A 19,697-nucleotide genomic window follows, 5' to 3' on the forward strand; every position below is an offset into this window, starting at 1 on the left:
CGGCGGAAATTTTTAAACGTCGCAAGGCGCTTGTGATACTTTGCCTGGAAGGTGACGATATCTCTGCTCTAGTCATGAAAACCAGACCGTATGTACCAGCAACTCATACCTTGGATTTTCCAATCAGTATGGACTCTCACTACGTAACCATTTTTTTCAGTGTAGGTTACCCTCATTTGAGCATGTTTCTTGCTGTCAAGTACACGTGGTCCAGACTGGACAGTTTGGCAACAATGAAAGTATATACAGCCAGGCGTCCTGTCTTGGACGGCACTCTCTGTGCCCCAACCCACCCCCTCCCACCCCTCCGTAGAGTGTTGTTGCCCCTCGTGAGCAATTAAAAATACGGGCTTAAAAAAACCCGCGTATCAGTTTACGCGGGAGAGAGTAAGCGAGCTGCATGGGGGTTAAGTAGGAGAGTAAGTATCCTAACTTGCCAGCTCTGTTCAACCTGATTTAAATTGAACGGAGTATTTCGAGAAAAACGTACATGTTGGACATTCCTTCGGTGAATTGATGCAAGTACGTATTCTTTAAAAAGAGCTGTTTGATGAACAGCTTCGCCAGCGCACGAATTATCGTAAGCTTGTGGTTCAAATTCAGTGGTGTTAGAGATGAAATTTTCTTGATGTTCAAAAAAAGCCAAAAGTATAATTAGACGGTGTAAGTCGGTAATCACATAACTCGGTTTGCGAGGTCGCAGACTTCCTTTCATACTTTATTTTTTAAACGGAAAGCTACTAAATGGCAATTTTTTAAAACTGTCGTGATTTTTCTTCTCTGTGCGAAGAAAATTCTGCATAAACCTCGAGGAATGATGTCAATTTCTTCTCCTTAAAAAAAATAGCATAGAGGCGGAGATTTTCAGACACCGCAAACGAAATATGTGATTGCGGACTTACGCCTTCGAAAACTCGTTTGCGGTGTCTGAAAATCTCCGCCTCTATGTTATTTTTACAAAGGAGAACAAATTGACATCATTCCTTGAAGTTTTTGCAGAATTTTCTTCGCACTTGGAGGAAAAATCACGGCAGTTTTAAAGAATTGCCGTTGAGTAGTTTTCCGTTTAAAAAATAAAGTATGACAGGAAGTCCGCGACGTCGCAAACCGAGTTATGTTATTGCAGACTTACCCCGTCGATATCCACTTTTACATTGTTTTTCATGCAGCTTCCACGAGCACACCCCATCTTTCCACTTGCACATAGTTCCTTTTGGCATAAATACGTCCAAATCAACATTTCATCGGGGGAAAATCGACAACATTCGAATGATGGTGCAGCACGCAGTGCGATCCAATGAGCTCACGCACAAGTGCTGGAGAGTAATGTTTGACAAATTTGATCCTTTGGGAAGTGCATCAGCTGACGCAACACCCGTCGCACGCCGTTGCACCGTCGCTCCCGTAGGGGGGGGGGGGGGGTGTTAGTTGTCGCTGTGTCACCCCCCCCCACAGCCCCCTTCTCCGTCCCCTGCTCAGCGCACCGAGTATTTGAGTGGATTCAGGGAATTAAATTCCAGGCATTTCGCTCCGGGTCCCGATCCCGAATTTGATTCGCGGGCGCGGTTGCCAGATCGAAGCAACACGAGGAGGGGTGGTTCGACTAGGGGATGAAGCTAAAAAATACACTGAGGAACCCAACTGTTGGATCGACAGGACTTCCTGTAAAATACGCAGCAGCAGGAAATTTCCTGATTTCAAACAGTGTTTCTACTATTCCCAGGAGACGGCCGATCGCCTCAAAGAGTTGCATGTCCTGTCGATCCAACGAGATTTCCTGACCGAAACAAGGATGATTTTCCGAACGTTCTGCCTTGGTACCTCAAAACACTCGTTTCGTGCTGACCTTCAATAAAATCTATATTCACTCACCCTCTAAAACTACCCCTTCTGAAAATTTTTAGTCCAAAAGAGGGATGATTTTCCGACACATTACACTGGAAAAAAAAAAAAAAAAGATTGGTAGAATTTACCATTCCTTCACGCTGTATTTCACACAGCGTGAATTCAAAGTCGATTCTGCCAGAGGAATGGTTACCGTACCAGTATGTAGTAACGTTTACCTTCCTTCTGGCAGAATTGACTCTGAAATGACGCTGTGTGAAATAAAGCGTGAAGGAATGGTAAATTCTACCGATATTTTTTTTCAGTGCACCCTCTTCCACCAATAGAATCGTTCCATTTTCCCATTGTCTCGCTTTGCATATCGATTTCAACCTTCAGCCCGCTGCTGTATCCCTGAAAACTTGGTATCGACGTCGGTGTAGCGCTGGTTGCGTTTCGGGCACTTTTTGGCTACTGCGGGAGCGCGGCGGGTCGAGAGTCGGGGCCGGGGATGCGGTCGAGATTATTCCTCTCGCCATTCGCACACACGCCATTGTTTGAGTTGCACATGTTTACCCGCGCATTTCACCAACAATCTAATCTCTCCCGACGCCCGACAATGCGCACTCGCTGCCCGCCGGAATCCGGATTTCGCGCCACGCTTCCGCCTATCGTGAGCATCCGTCGCGTTTCCCGACCTCCGAGGAAAATTTCACCCGCGAGCTTTTCATTAAAATTGATGGTCGAAGCTATGCTGCCGTGCTAAGGAAGAACGCCGTATGAGCCAGCAGACGTTGCCAAATTTCCTTCGATAAATCGTCACCTTCCAGGCAAAGTATCACAAGCGCCATGTGACGTTTAAAAATTTTTGCCGCCATTTTATTTTTTTACATAGAAATTATTGGTTGAATCTGTTCGAAAATTTCACTGAATTTTATGGGCACCACAAAAAAAATTCAGTGAAATTTTCGGACAACTACAACCAACCATTTCTCTGTAAAAAATAAAATAGCGGTGGAAACTTTTAAACGTCGCATGGCGCTTGTGATACTTTGCCTGGAAGGTGACGAAATACCGATTTGCAGGGAAAATTGTGAATATTTTTTCCCAATATTTTCAGACGATTTCGTACGCAATTTTATCTGAAATATCTGAAAATTTCAAAGAAAAATGTGCATGAGTGTCGTCAAAAATACACGTTTTATGAAGGGAAATTTGGCAACTTTCGAGTGTTCGTACGGCGTTCTTCCTTAGCACGACAGTATGGAAAAAGGGGATGAAAAGAAACTAGAGCGATGCAGGTGGTGGAAGCGAATGGTTTCGATTAGAGTACTTATAAAGGGAAAGTACGGACATGGCGGAATATGGAGCTCCTAGGGCTCAAAAGGACAGCCAACCTTTGAAAGCGTCAAATGTCGCTGCCAATCTTCAGATTTCAATAATAAACCAAGATGACTAGGGATATTCATAAATGAGCGTAATTTCGCAAAATGAACAATGCAGTGGTTGCCTGGGACTGGTTGTAGGGACGGAGGGGGGACGGGGCCAAAGCGCAGGATTAGCTCTTGCGGGCTATTCAGAGTAGAAAAAAAAGAGAGAAAAAAATGAGTTAATATGCTAAAACTAAGTCAAATACGTAGTTCATGAACAACGGGTCGTAACAATTTTGGTAATAAATCACTCTGGATAATTTGAATTCATAGATTAGCCCCTTTGGGTCTAAATTATCGACATGTCCGTACTCTCCCCATACAGGCGCTTTATAATTGGACGTATTTCTGTCAAACGGAACTATGTGCATTTTGACGTGAGCTCCGTTATGTATACATTCTTATGGGTCGTAGGGCTCATGTCGTAATGCATATAGTTCCGTTTGGCAGCAATACGTCCAATTATAGTTTCTTTCTTATATATGGTTACGATGGACAAAGATAGGTGAAAAATATACTGACGGAAACCCACGAGAGAGCCTGTATCTAGTTAGTCCATACATTTCTTTAATAACCTATCGTCTCATGTGTCTATCGCTTTGTCTATATCAATTTCAATTATCAGTCCGCTGTATCCAGTAGATCACAAGATATGAAGAGAATTGGGCCTCCGAAAGATATGTTCCCTCATTAAAACTTTCAAAATTAATTCATAAGTGAGAAATGCATACCGCTGAATTTATGCTTCGATTCCACACATACAAATATATTCTCGTGAAAATAGACGGGAAAAGTCACCGGGAAATTCCTCCATCTTAAGATAGGTATACCAAAAATAGTTCAGTGCTCAATTTAAGTCGAGGAGAGTTTGGTCTTCGAAAGAAGTGAAAAGTGTTGAGTGACCTACACAAAAAACGATATTGATTCACCGACAATTTGAGATTGAAAAGCTGTAAAACTAAAACATCCATCGTCCTCTGCAAAACTATTCCCCTAACCCAGTAAAGTGTCATTGGGAATACGTGTATTTTTTTCGAAACTGGCTTCACATAAAGCCGTTCAATTTCAGGGCCGGATTCACCTACTTGCCGCCCATGGGCCGCCTGTATTTTGCCGCCCCCTTCTCATTCGTTTTGAAACTCGATAAAAACTATCAAGTGAACGTGCCAGCGGGGGAGGGCTGTATAAGACACATTTACTCGTGTTGAACACATTTTTTGGGAATGCCCTGTCAACACTACCAGCAAAAGTTCACGGAACTATGCGCGAAAGTTAAGTTCCGTAAACCTATCTCTGTGTGGATAAGGCCTTCCATGTTTGGCGCAAAGCGTGAAGTATTCAGACAGTCTTGTAGGCGCTATGCGTTTCACGCCGGCCGCTGCTGAACGCACTGTGTTGGACGCAATGCGTGAATTATTCACGCAGTCTTGTATGCGCTATCCGTTTCACGCTGACCGCAATGCAGGCCCGCCACATCCCATCTCGGGCCCTGGTACCAATTTTCTGGCCCGGGCCCCTAGCACAGGGGGGGGGGGGGTCCGGGGGGCCTCCCCCGGGAAATTTTTGAAATTTTAAATCTATTTGGACGCATTATGAAGCTCTTATGATGGAGATTTTCCATCAATTTCTGCAGAATAATTACGCCTTTTTGTTTACTTTCAGCACCAAAAACTTTCGAATTGTTGCATTCAAAACATCTATAAATTTTTTTTTGAGGGGGCAGATGATAATTTTCAATTCTATGGGGAGCCGGGCCCCCCTGGACTCCCCTTTCGTACGTCTATGGCAAGGGAGTTAAGCCATTGAAGTCGAGGATGCCCAGAAAGGAGCCTCTTAGCATCCGACAACGGAAGAAAATGAAACACAGTTACTAAAAATATCATTCTACATATACTCAAAATCTTGAAAATCTCTAAAAAAGTAAGAAAAATTTTATAGTGCCCTAGCGTGTTTTTGAAACTTTATTCACCTTTTGCGGAATTTTCAGGGTAATTTTTTCACTTTTCCCTACGAGACAAGGGTTACACATGAATTCGTAGTGGTTTGTCACCTGCGTCACGGGCCCCTCCAGGGCCCGGGCCCCGGTACCAGGGACCCAGTATCCCCCCCCCCCCCCCTTGTGGCGGGCCTGCCGCAATGACCGCACTGTGTTTGATGCAATGCGTGAAGTATTCGTGCAGTCTTGTAGGCGCTAACATGTGTTACATGCCGATCGCCGCGCCGAGGGCTTCTCCTTTTCATCTCAAGTCATCGTTATCATTTCTCTCTAAGTCGCGCCGTTCCAGGCCAAATGCCGTGTTTGGTTTCTCTCTTAACTCGACTAATTGAAGGTACTGTCTCTTGCATCACTAAGAGACGACAAAATTAGAAATTACTATACTCTCAGTAAATGAGAGATTCTGTCGCAATTTCTCGTTTGTAATTTTTTTTTGGTCTAAATCCGTGTTTTTTTTTATACCTACACTTAAAAAAATTGCAAATTTTTGCCGCCCCTTAGACTTGCCGCCATGGGCCGCGGCTCATGTGGCCACCCCCTTAATCCGGCCCCGTTCAGTTTAATGACAGTTAATTTTTCTTTCACGATAAATTCATTCTAATAAAGATATTTCTCCTCTTTCTCTGTTCCAGAGTGACACAGTTAACCGGTTACGAACCGCAAGACCTTATAGAAAAGACGCTTTATCACTATATTCATGGTAGTGACATGATGCATATGAGGTACTCGCATCATACATGTGAGTATTTACTTCTCATTTACACTATAGTACCTACAGAAATAATTATTCATAGATGTTCGAACTTTGAAACCTGTCTCAGAAACTTCGATTCTTTCTTGATGTCAGCGAAAAAAAATTTATTTGAAAAACAAAACGAGAAGGAAAATCAAAAGCACTTCTTCCATCATGACTTTTCTTCACTTTATTCGAAGATTTTCCCCGAAAATTTTAAGAACACCTTTTCGTTCGTTTTCTTAAAAAAAAAAAATATGTATAACATAATCCGAGATTTTTAAGTGGAAGGCAACAGTTTTAAACGAAATTCACAGTGTTTTAATTTCGCCATTTATTTTCTATTTTCAAAATTGTAAACTACATGATTTTATTTTTTATTTTCAGTGTTATGTAAAGGTCAAGCAACTACAAAATACTATAGGTTTCTAGCCAAGGATGGAGGATGGGTATGGATGCAAAGTTATCTGACTATCGTTCACAATAGCCGCTCCTCCAGACCCCTGTGTATCGTCAGTGTAAATTATGTCTTAAGGTAAGCTCTTCATTTCAATATTTTCAATTTATCATATATTTCGTACAAATATCAAAATAACTGTAGAGAAAAATGAGCAGAGTTTAGCAACCATACAGGAACGCAATAACTAATCAGACTTTAAAAAGTCATTTAAACAACGCAGTTCAGTGCATAGGCCTTAAATTTTATTGCTTCATCTGAAAGTGCTTAATGAGCTGAGTTCGCAGTATTTCTCATAATTTTTCTCTTGATATGGGAAATAGTATAAAAATAGATTTAAAAGTGAGAAAATGCTCCACCGCCTAGTGACGTCATCTGGCGGCATTTACATGTACTCTAGCATGTACTCTAGCAGATTAGATCATTTTGTCATATCTTCTCCAATAACCGTTCAATTCATGAACGGGTATCGTCGTGTTAGGTTCACTCAGTAATTTCCACTAAAACACAAAATTCATCAAATTTCAGACACTTGCAAAGTCTATTTACTGAGAAAATTCTGAATATTTTTCTTCCAATTTTTAAGACAGTTTTGTTCCCGATTTAATCTAAAATATCTGAAAATTTTAAGAAAAGATACACATAACTTCCTTCAAAAATACATGTTTTATTCGGGAAAATTTGGCAACTCTCGAGTGTTCATACGGCGTTCTTCCTTAGGACGGCAGAATTGCAGTCAAGATACACATACACTGGAGAAAAAAAACACATTGGATCTAGAGTCCAGACTCTTGAAAACATTGACAAGAAAAAGGACTCTTGATTGAATCAGATTTAAGCTTAAATCAAAAGGAAATCCGCTCAAATTAAGAGGCTTCGTTCTTGATTTAAGCTTAAATCTGATTGAATCAAGAGTATTTTTTCTTGTCGATGTTTTTAAGAGTCCGGACTCTAGATCCAATGTGTTTTTTTTCCAGTGTAGGTTGGAGTTAGGTTTCTTCTTGCGGGAAACTACAAAATACCTATGATTTTCGGGCTAATTAATTGAGAACTTTGGTGTATTTTCAGCGATTTGGAGGCTCGAGAGTACTGTCTAACGGTGTCCGGCTCGAGCGAGAAGCTGCTGGACCAGAGCGACTCGAGCATCAGCGGCCTCTCCTCCGTCTCCTCTGTTTCCTCGGTCTCGAGCGGGCCCTCGAGTCTGGCCCTCCACGGGGTCGCGGGGCGGCTCCCCAAGACGGAGTACTACCCGGAGGAGCTCATCGCCGTCGAGCAGGGGGCCAAGGTGCCCCGCGCCCCCGTCGTCGCCGCCGCCCCCGCCTCCGCCCCCCGCCGCGCCGCCGCCGCCTACCACCGCCCCACCAAGAGGCCCCGCCTCGACCCCGAGTACGCCGACTCCAACGGCAGCCTCTACGTCGACTACACCTCCGTCCCGCCACCCGTAAGTATCAACTAAATACTTCCACGTCGCACAGTGGGTCGTGTCTATCAGAGAGATTGGACATCAAATTGTTGGCTAAAATTGCAAATTTTGATGATTATTTCGTCACATTTTAAATTATAAGGGGTACTACTATAAGAAAATTCTACGAGAAAACCAATGAAACTACTTTAAGAACCTCAAAATTTTGTATAAACGGAGTTATAAGCTTTCTGAGTTTCCAAATTTTGTCCGACCTCTACGTTGACTCCAGCTCCGTCCCGCCACCCGTGAGTATCAACTAAATAATTCCACCTCTCACAGTAGAGCGAGTAGAGCTCGGACAAAATTGGGAAATTTTAACAGCTTATAACTCCGTTTATACAAAATTTTGAGGCTCTAAAAGTAGTTCCAATGGTTTCCTCGTCAAATTTTCTGCTAGAAGTACCCCTTACATTGGCAGATCCAGCAAATTGGCAACATTGTGTTTCTCCATTTAAACCTGCGGAAATATATCGATTCTTAAAGGGGACATCGGGCCGATTATTGAAAGTGATAGATAAAGGTATAGACAAAGAAGGCAACATGGATATGGAGGGACCCTGTTGGTGGAAGCGAGTGTTTGCAATGGACAAAGGCGGTAGGTAATAGACTAACTAACGGGAGCCCACGAGAAACCTGACAGTATGTCCATAAGTTTCTCCCTTATTCTATAAGAACCACCCATTTCAACCAATAGGATTGCTCCATAGTCCCTATGTCTTCTTTGTCTATCGATTTGTCTATCAGTTTCAATAATCAGATCGCTGGATCAGGTGCTCCGACAAGTATCGCTTATTTAACATAGGTTTATATGGAAGGAATCCGGTGTTGTCAAACTGCTAGATCCGCCTCTGACCCCTTATAATTTAAAATGTGACGATTGCGATTTTAGTCAACAATTTTATGTCCAACCTCTCTGATTGACTCGATCCACTTTGCGTCGGTACAAGATTCCACAAGTCAAATAAAAAATATGTAAGATTGTTTAACTCCATGCCACTGTAAAATATTCCCATTTTTTCAGGGACTTGAATGAGTCGTTGCGCTGATCACAAAATCGTGTTTTGATGCTTGATTCTTGTAGATTAGCTAAAAATAATGAGATCCGTCCTAACAGCAACTTACTGGTTGAATATTAACCGAGTTATCGCCCTTTGAAAAATTCGGCTTATGACGTCATCAAGGATAGTGAGACCCTTGGTTACTCCCGCCTTAATTTCATCAGTCAGGGCTCAGGGAGACACACATTTGCGCTGGCCACTCAACGTGAAACTTGGATGAAAGCAAGGTGTAAGAAACTAAGGGTGTCACTACCGCGGTGGACGCCGTCATAAACCGAATTATCCAAAGCGCGATATCTCGGTTAATATTCAATGTATTGAAAGTTGCTGGCTGGACGGATCTTATAATTTTTAGCTAATCTCCAAAAATCAAGCATCAAAACACGATTCTATGACCAGTGACCAGCGCAAACTGACCCATTTACAACCCGCACTCTACGGCACAGATAATGCAAGAAAGAGACGATTTTTGCATTTGTGGGACATGGAAAGCGACCATGTAGATTTAAAGTATGAGCAATTTTCCGGATCAATTAAATGCAACAGTTCGGAAGTCTTCATTTCTGAAATTAAAAAAAATAAAGTATTTTTTCTACAAAAATTGATGGAACATATGCTTCACGGAAGCCTCAAAATGCGTCTACATAGATTTAAAATATAAAATAATTTTCGAGGGAGGCCCCTCCCTCTGAACTATTATGGAATACCGCCTAGACCCCCCCCCCCCCGCTACCAAAATAAAGTACGCACGCCTAATCGCCTATCGTGACCAGTGACCACTGTCCTCATACGCGGTTTTCATCCTTCTCTCTAGTTTAAATTTTTCCAGTGGTTTCGCTGTAACAGGCGAGTTTTTTTTTTTTTTTTTTTTTTTTTTGTGCGTGTGTCGCAGTAGCGTAGGAATTCTTTAGGGGGGGGGGGGGGGGGGTGTGTGCGTGACGGTCTGACGGTAAATTTACATTATTTTGTGTACGCCCCTGCTAATATTTTATGTCTTCAAAAGTCAAAAAAAGGTACAATTAGGTAGGCTAAAGGAGGGTCCAGAGACTCCTTCATGACCCCCTCCTCTTGTCTCCGTCACTGGTGTGTCGCACTAAGTGGTTTTAAAATGTCCAAAGAAACACCCAGATCCGTAGAGATGAGGTTATCTCTTTACTATAGCGTAATATAATATTCTTCTTTTCAGGATTTCAACTCTACCTCTGCAATGATACCAAGCATCAACCTCATGCCAAATATCTACGAAGAATACAGCACGTACTCTGATTTCTTCTACCACGCTGACCAGGCCGTCATGCCCGATGCTCATGCGTATAGCTCGTCCTCAAGTTCCTGTGCATTCGGTTAATATAAATTCAGTGTTCCTTCCTTCATCGATGGTGCAAGTCAAAAAGCACATGTTACACGGATTCCGATGTTCCAAAATCTCCTCTCCTCTTTCCCTAAAGAAAACCGAATTCAGGATATAATCACGGACACCTTTTGAAACATCTGCAGCTGAAGTCGCGAAAGTACATCTCCGATTGCGATGCTTCATAACTCCGCTCTTTTGAGTAAGGAATGTCACTCCTTTTTATAACACTCGATTCTCTGGAGGCGGAAGCGGGCTCCGTATTGAAACGCATTCCAAACGTCACCTCGCTATTTCTATCAGTGCATAATCAGAAATTTTGAAAATGTACGGTAAGGGTTCACGCACTTTTCTAATGCAGTTTAGATTTAAAATGAAGAGAGATCCGTAGGAATTAAAATAAATTGATTAAAATTTACAATATGGAACTACTATTCCTGCCTCATCCATAAAAGCACCTTCGTGCGTGGAAAAAGTAATGACACATGCATTCTTTCTAAATTGGACTACATTTTGCAATTCGGAACTATAATCTCTGGCTTATCTGTAAAAACACGTATGTGCATAAGGAAACTGATGGTACATACGTTGTTTCTAAACTGAGCCAGAAATTATAGTTCCAAATTGCAAAATGTAGTCCAATTGAGCCAGAAATAGTTCCTTAAGTATTGCAAAATCTAATCAAATTTAATTTTATTGATCGATAAGTTTTTCGCTGAAATGAAGTATAATATGACAAGAAATCTGCAGCATCGCGAATTGAAATATGGCTTTAAAGACTCTCACCATCGTTCTACCTCCTTTCCTTCATATCTTCTTGTTTTACCTTGTTTCCCTCATATCTTCCAGTTTTGTATATTCCTTGTTCAATAATAATATATTGTAAATACTCCCTCGATTTCTGGACCTAGTTCAAAATGTATATCTAAATAGTTTACGAAAATTGTATGAAAATTGTAAATTGTATATAATACACGAAAATCAAAATTTTGTTTTTACAATGCGTCCTGTGCATTTTCTGCCCAAAATTCTCTATTTCACTCCCTGATTCTAGAAAACTATAGCTCCTAAAATTCATTAATTGGACGTTACGTTGGAGCAAAATATATCCATTTGCACGGTTCCTGACAATGGCGGCGATTCGTCTGAATCTGAAAGGGTGGGGGGGGGGGTGGGATTCATGTAGAGAAAATATTTTCTTACGGTGCGTCCAAAACACAAGGTTACACAATGCACTATGCAGCAGGCGATATTAGCAATCGCCAATGAATTGCCTATTTGTGTTGAATAAAAAAAAATCAATACTTATTCAGAGAAGAAGAAAGAAGGCCAGCGCCCTGGCGCCATCGCGCCTTCAATTTTGCAGGTGCAACACGGACATCCATCATGTGCGAATAGTTGTATCTCTGCGCCGTCATCAACGCGCCTCCTTTTACTCTGCTCTATTTCCATACTGTGTTTGTTTCTGTTTGTCTTATTTGCATTTGCAGCGGTGCTTTAAAGACTGTATGAGCAACACAGCCGTAAATAGAGAGCCGTAATAATCGAGCCTCATTTCTTAACTTTTCTCACGACACTTTATTGGCAGCACAAAGTGGAGCTGTGGAACATCGCGAATTCACAGCTTCCGCCATCGCGCCTTCAATTTTGCAGATGCAACACGGACATCCATCAAGCACGAATAGTTGTATCTCTGCGCCGTCTTTCCATTTGCTCTATTTCTATATTGTGTTAGTTTCGTTCGTCTCATTTGTAGTGGCGCTTCAAGGGCTACATGAGCAACACAGACGAAAATGAGATGTGCCCTAATCAATTATCATTTTGAAAAGAAAACAAATGTTAGAGGTCTCACAAGCTATCAAAAGGGCGCACGTGTAAAAATTGACTGTGTTAACACTTTTGAGAGAGTGACACATGGCGGATGAGGACGGGGAGTGATAATGCGTCTCTATGTTACCAAAAAGGTGAAAATCTCGATGAAAATAATTTTTTACAGATCTTGGAAATTTTATGTATGTATAGGTATTTTGACAAAAGTTCGAGAGCTATTTTGATTTCCTCACTTCATGACGCTTATCATCCCCTTTTCGAAAACTATAATCGAGAAAAATTTGCAATGCCTCAAAGCTAATTTTACTACGGAAAGTGACCAATTTTTCACGTAATAGCGAAAGCTAAAAGCCTAAAGCGTAATACCTTAAGTTTTTACTTTCTTTAATCGAATGTCTGATAGTGAGTGAAATAATTGTCATTCATTGCAGCTTGATTAAACCAGTATGTCCCAATTTTTCACATTCTCCTCTTCAAAATTTTGAGCTACGGATACAGAATCTGAATTCAGCAAATAAATAAATATAAAAAACAAAACATAAATTTTCCAGAATTTTTGTAGGCCCAGGCGCCACTGGGGACTTAAATCCGGTTTATATTTTCAGGACCTCTATTCACCACTATCATGCATACGAAGACCTTTCTTTACTCTAACTTTGACTTCTTTCGTTTATATATGAATTTCCCGCATTTAATCTCTCATCTTATTTTGCTATCTCTGGCAGAGGGGCGCGTCTTCGATGCGTCAGGGAGGCGTTCTGCCAATGGCAGATTGGCCTTATGGCCACTCAACTCTGCATGACCATACCAGAGAAGCAACTTAATCTTGATATTGAATACGATGTCAAGTTTTTATGGACTAAGGAGAACATGGTGGACTAATAAGAACAAGAACTAACAAGAGGTTTTGACTCAAATTGAAATTTGTCAAACTGAACTGTTTGAAATGTCACAAACGGGAATAAAGATTACAGTTTCACCAATTGCGAAGATTATAAACTGGAATGGACCGGGACATTGGGGGTACGGGAGGGAACAAATGAAATGAGAGAGGGAACGGAGATAGGAATTGGGAACGGGTCGATCAAAGACCACAAAAAACGTCCAATTTGTGTAATCTTCATTCCCGTTTGTGACATCCATGAGCCGCGTTGTCCTAACTCGGCGGTAATCGTGGAGCAACGAGCTTCCGAACAGAAGCCGCGCCGGCCTGAGCGAGGCGAAAAGTCAAACTTTCCCATGCTCCCGACGCCTGACGAGTGAGGCCGAGCACACCTTGCGACATCCCCGCGTCGTGTGCCGAGAACAATGCCCGCAGCCGTAAGACAATGATCGCAACCTGACTGCGCACCCGCCCCGGCAGGGGGGAACTGATCGCGTCTCCCGTTAATTGCGAGGCCGTAACCGAGATCAAAGATGAAACGGAGCCCGGCGGACCGGACGATCCCGCTTTCGATGGGAATGCTCCGCGGGTAAAAAAAAAACCCGAGGAAAACGAAAAGGATAATAAAAATAATAACAGCGGAGGGGGAGGAAGAGACAAATCCGAACGGATTCGTATTGTCGTCATGACTGTACACACGAGGGTGGCGGGTACTCGGTGAGTGGCGACGTGAGAGGTTGTTATTCCAAGTGAAATGCTCATCTAAAGGGTCGCAATTATTTCCGTCCCGCGGAGAAGCGCGCATCTGCCGCCGGTGGAGGCGCGGCGTTGCGCGGTTCGGCGCGGCGTTGCTGCCCTCTCTCCCGCGCGCCTCTCGAGGTCGCGTGTCGCGCCCTGCGTCTCAATTAATCGGCACCCCGCTGGAGCGCCCCCTCCCCCCGCCCTCGTTCCGAAAACGCCGCGAGGCTAAATCCGGGGTTTTACCGAATTTACTCCCGAACATGTTGTTAGCATGAGATTGCGTGAGATTTGCAGCGTCCTGTAAGCAACCTCCCCCGGTTGAGTACGAGTCTCCCTCTTCCTTGTCTGGCATCCCAGTTTTTCCGCGTCGAATGGATTGCATTTTGCAAAAAAGGAACCAAGAGCGTTGCAATGTTGCTTAACCGTAGTCTGCCTGAGTGGGGTCAGATTGACCCCACGGGAGTTTCAACTCTTTGCCATTTCTCGTGGTATGCACGAAATTTTTTGTCCTTCACAAATAGCTCTACAAAAACATCTAGGAACACGATTTTGAAGGGGGAAAAAAAAAAAAAAATGTGCATGAGAGATCAAAAAATTCACGAGTACCCCTAGAAAGCCTGAGCGGGGTCAGATATCCTTATAACATATATTTTACCATTTAGCATCACAAAAGCTTACTTTGAAGGTGTATTCATTTTTCTCTTTTTAATTTTTTTCAGAAACTTATAAAACAAGCAAAATTTTTCAGATTTTTTTCGTTTTCAGTATTTAGTAGCCCTATGATTTTTTTTTCTCATGCTGAGAACAACATGGCAACATGTGTATGATAAAATGGTTGCATACCCTGCGCCGTGTTTTTTAAAACTTAGATATGCTTTATGGTTAAGGCCTGTAAGGTTAGTGCACTGATATTAACTAAAAACATGAAAAAAACATAGCTAACTAATTGATTTTCAGCTGGGGTCAAATTGACCCCGCTCAGGCTTTCTCGTTGGTTCAGAGGCTCAGGCAGACTAGATTAATTGTGCAACTTCTTTTGCCTTGGAAGAAAAACCTGATCATCTATATACATGTTCTATTTTACGCGCTACAAACTGTGAATTTAAGACAAAAATTGCCGTGTAAATTCCATATATTTGCATGATTACAGTAGTTTTATTGCAAAGAGTGGAGTTGCACAATCTTGGCAACGTAGCAATGCTCCTGGTTCCTTTTTGCAAAATGCAATCAAAATGTGCCTTGACGTGAATCTACACTAGAAAAAAAGTCTCTTGAACATTGGTGGATCCAGCAAATTGGCAACATTGTTTTTCTCCACTTAAGCCTATGGAAATGTATCGAACCTCGGAGGGGGTAAGTGCTCCGACAAGAATCGATTATTTAACATGGGTTTAAATGGAGGGAATCCGGTGTTGCCAATTTGCTGGATCCGCCTCTGCTTGGAATCCAGAGTCTAGACTCTTTTCAAGTAGCAGTGATCGCGATAAGTTGCGATTTGATCGGATGCTGTATCGTGAATTTATCGACGTCAATTTTTGGCAATATTATCGGATAAAAAATTGCTATAAATTGCGGAATCATTGCTTAAATTTGCAATAAATTCCGATTTTGTCATGGCAATTTATGGAAGTAGTATCAAACAAAAAGCGTGATTAAATTAGATAAAATTTCGATTTTATCGAACACGCGATTATACGGAGATAAAATTGCGATAATATGGAGGATAATCGCTCGAAATTGATGATCCTGGCGATTTTATAGTCCAAAATTCGTAAAAAAAAAAAAAAATTGCAGCTCTATTTCAAAATATCGCACTTTTTCTGTTGAAAAATACTACTTGGATTAAGAAAAATGACAACAGAAAAACTCTTGACTCAATCGGATTTTTGCATGAATGATGAGCAGGGTCGGACTGGCTCACATCTGAGGGCGTAGACTCTAGTCTTGACTGGTTAAAGGGTGCAATGTCATATTTCCTCGTGGGGCATCCCATACGTGGAGAGGGGTTCAGAAAATTTTGGCAAAGCAGCACAAGTTTACGCTATTTTTATTTGGTACCTTCAAGCTGATTATTCATTTGACATCCTATGAATTAGATGTATTCCCGACCGCTTGTTTATATTTAATTCTTCTATATAATTTATCCATTTGCTACATACAATCCTAGCTTTGACACACTGAAACTATGCGGCCAAAACTGCAATGATAGTGGCAACGGAAAACCAACAAGACTGGCACGGGCGCTGACTTGATATGAATCTGCTAACGTATTGCTAAGGCGCAATGATACAACTATACGTACTCTCCGGAACGCGTGAGGTATCACGCCACAATTGAAGGCGTTTTCGAAACTGCCAACTCTCCATATCAGGAATCATGTGTCGCATAAGTAGGGCGTCTACAAAAACCGGCTGACGTGTATTTAGCATTTTTGCACTACTTTTTCAGTGCCTTTCCAAAAAATTCAGTGCCTCCGAAGGAGAAGAGAAAATGTACTTTTTTGGTACCTTCAAGCTGATTATTCATTTGACTTCCTATTAATTAGATGTATTCCCGACCGCTTGTTTATATTTAATTCTTCTATATAATTTATCAATTTTCTAAATACCATCCTAGCTTTGACACACTTAAACTATGCGGCCAAAACTGCAATGATACAACGGCAACGGAAAACCAACAAGACTGGCACGGACGCTGACTTGGATATGAATCTGCTATCGTATTGCTAAGGCGCAATGATACAACTATACGTACTCTCCGGAACGCGTGAGGTATCACGCCACAATTGAAGGGGTTTTCGAAACTGCCAACTCTCCATATCAGGATTCATGTGTCGCATAAGTAGGGAGGTTCAAAGTTCATTAATCATACAGAGTAAAAATTTCAAAAGATGCAATTTTGTACTCGATTTATTCTAAAATATCTGAAAATTTTCAAGAAAAATATGCAGATAGGTATTTCCTACAAAATACACGTTTTATCCGGGGAAATTTGGCAACTCTCGAATATACGGCGTTCTTCCTTAGCACGGCAGTAAAGTGACAGAGTAAACAAGAAAAAATCCAGCAAGCATGACAAGCTGTAGAAACACTGATAGACTGCTAGAGACATTCAGCGGCCGAATACGACCAACCTATGATTCCCCTTCATTAAGCCGGTTATGCAATAAAGTCTACTCTAGCGTCGCTTGCACCAGTTGCAGTGGCTCCAAAAAGTATAAATCTCGGTATTCAATTCAATAGACCTGTAGGAACTGCCATGCCATACCAAGCAAGAATCTTCAGACGTTGCCAAACCTACTCGAAAGAGAAGATTAAGTCATGTCAAAAGGTAGTGAACATACTTTTCCTCGAAGTTTTTGCGAGGTTTACGCACTCAAATTAAATTTCGTAAAAAAGTCTGTGAAAAATGCGAACTTTTTCAGAGAATTTGTGTACTTCCAGAGGGAAATTTGAAATGTCCGAACACCGCGGTGTATGTGCCGACTTTTCCCTCAGCACGACGAAGTCGGTAACTTAAAGAAATTTTGTGGATGGGTGGAAAGGCGAAGCGGGGCAAGTCAATTGAACTTAATCTTAATTAGGGCAATATTTTACCTATTTTCAGCACAATTTTCTTTGTTGGTAATAGAATTTGTCCTAAACAAGGCTATTTTGCCATGGGCAGCATATCGATGGTGAAACTACCAGACCACGTATCTAGTTTGCGGTGTTCAAAAATCTCCTCTCCCATTTTATTTTTTTGAAGGAGAACAAGTCAATATCATTCCTTGAAATTTTCACAGAGTTTTCTTCGCATATAGAGGAAAAAACAAGGAAGTTTTCAAGAATTGACTTTGAGTAGTGTTCCATTTAAAAAGTAAAGTATGACAGGAAGTCTACAATATCGCAAATCGAGATACGTGGTCCGGCAGTTTCACCGTCGATTTGGAAAATATTACTGATGCTCCTTGGGTACATTCATTTAGAAACCCAGTACCAAACATATTGAAATGAGAAAAGGTGGAGGGAATTTATTGAAGAGAATCTGGCATAGTGTCAATTGAGGGGCTTGGAGGACAAGGTCCATAAGTGCAATTTTTGAAAAAATTTAGTCATTAATTAATGATTTCAAGTGAAACTAGTCTTAATGTAGGTATATTCTAAGAAAAATGTTCTCCCAAATTCAAATTTTGAAACATCAAAAAGTCACTTTCAACTTTCTTTCTGCCATGAGGAAGGATTTATGTAATTTCGAAACTCCAAACACGTATTTCTTGAAATAGCAAAAACTGCACTTATTCCTCATCCTTCAAGCCCCTTAATTATTTCTACATGCCTGCAAGGTCCAGCAATTCCTATGAAATGTACTGAAAACTACCCAAAAAACGTATAACCAATTTCAAAGAGATCTTCATCTTACTTTGAGGAGTTGAATTAAGAGGGTTCCTCGGACATGCAATAAAAACAGAGCTATGAGTAAGTAGTCCTTTTACTCTGAATCCAGGAAGGGGTAGAAACTGGTGGATTAACTTTGAATCTATTACACGTCACTGATCTTCAAATGACTGCAATAAAAGAGCATGATGGTGCTATTTTTCTTATGTATATTGTGTGTGTCAAGAAATACTTCCTTTTTGGGAAAAGGCATATAAATAAGAAAGAAAGAAAATAGGTGAATGGAAATAAATCCTTCTTCTTTGAAAAATGGTCACATTATACTTTTTTTCTCTATAAAAATCAGATTGCATTTTGCAAAAAGGAACCAAGAGCGTTGCCAGGATACTGCAGCTTTTACCTTGCAAAGTTGATCGTCTAAACAGGTTTTATCTTAACTCCCGATGAACTATAAATTCAAGACGAAAAATCACCTTTGTAAATTTAATTGCTTGCGTGACTCTAGTAATTTTAGTGTAAATATTGTAAATTGCACAATCCTGGCAACATTAGAATACTCTTGGTTCCTTTTTGCAAAATGCAATCCAATTATTAAAAAAGATGGTGCAAGAAAACAGGTTTTGCTGCATCTACATGACATTCTTCATTCTTCTTCCATTTCTTGCATGCATTGCTTGCATTTCATTGCAAGATTAATTCTTCGTCTCTCACGTATCTGAAGTGCTTTCAATAAAAATGTAATTATTCACTCATGAATAATATTTTATCATTAACTTTAGCATAATTAATAGTGGTGTTAATCAAGAGTTTGGTGAAATTCTGGAGGGGAACATGTTATTCTTGCATGTTCAAAGTGAGGGATCACTTTACTACTTGGAACGCAGGTCTCTAAATTCTACACAAAACTGAAATAGGATTGTGCCTTAAAGTTAATCTTTTACTAGGGATTTTTGAAATCCTGCCGGTTCAGAGCGAGGAATGACATTGACATGAAGATACAACAGGTATCAGTAGATTTTTTGTAGATAGAAAATACAAGGCAGAAAAACCAGGGTATTTTCTTGGGTTATACAGTTTACTTGCAAGGTATTTTCTTTCTACCTACTCTCTGGATTTCTTGAGTATAATTTTTGGATCTACAAAAATTTCATTGCAAGCTTTGCTATTTGAGCAGTTTCCTACAAATACTTTGAAAACTACAATGATCAGACGATTTTCATCAAAATATCAGCTGAGGTCACTAATTTTACTGTTTTAATCATCAAGGTTCATTTTCGCTAAATATAGACTCTGCTCACTAGAATTTTGGAAATTTTTTAGAAACTTTCGAACGAAGAAAAATAACCTTGAAACTTCTTTTACTTCCCACGTCCAAAAGTTTATGAAGTGGAGAAGATCATTGACCCCTGTCTCCTCTGAAAATTAGCCACTAAAAAGGTTCCTATTCATTTCAATAATATTTGAAGTGCCCTCAACCTCACTTTTCGGCCCAGAATAGATCTGGGTATTTGTTGGCATACAAGGTTTTGCTAAAGTTGCTGAAAAATATTAGA

The 19,697-nt window shown here is 41.0% G+C and overlaps 1 protein-coding gene across 7 annotated transcripts in view; it reads left to right on the forward strand.

The window, feature by feature from the left end:
* The window catches only part of LOC109031847 (bHLH transcription factor single-minded), a 74,972-nt gene extending 63,657 nt beyond the window's left edge, over window positions 1-11,315 (forward strand). For all 7 annotated transcript variants that reach the window (XM_019043635.2, XM_019043634.2, XM_072296626.1 and 4 more), the window contains 4 exons: window positions 5,883-5,989; window positions 6,371-6,518; window positions 7,509-7,881; window positions 10,150-11,315. In XM_019043635.2, the coding sequence (XP_018899180.2) occupies window positions 5,883-5,989; window positions 6,371-6,518; window positions 7,509-7,881; window positions 10,150-10,311 (790 nt within the window). In that variant the 3' untranslated portion in view covers window positions 10,312-11,315. The remainder of the gene's footprint in view (window positions 1-5,882; window positions 5,990-6,370; window positions 6,519-7,508; window positions 7,882-10,149) is intronic.
* Window positions 11,316-19,697: the final 8,382 nt, after the last annotated feature.

Source organism: Bemisia tabaci, chromosome 2 (assembly GCF_918797505.1).
Source record: "Bemisia tabaci chromosome 2, PGI_BMITA_v3".
In the NCBI taxonomy this organism is placed as follows: domain Eukaryota; kingdom Metazoa; phylum Arthropoda; class Insecta; order Hemiptera; family Aleyrodidae; genus Bemisia; species Bemisia tabaci.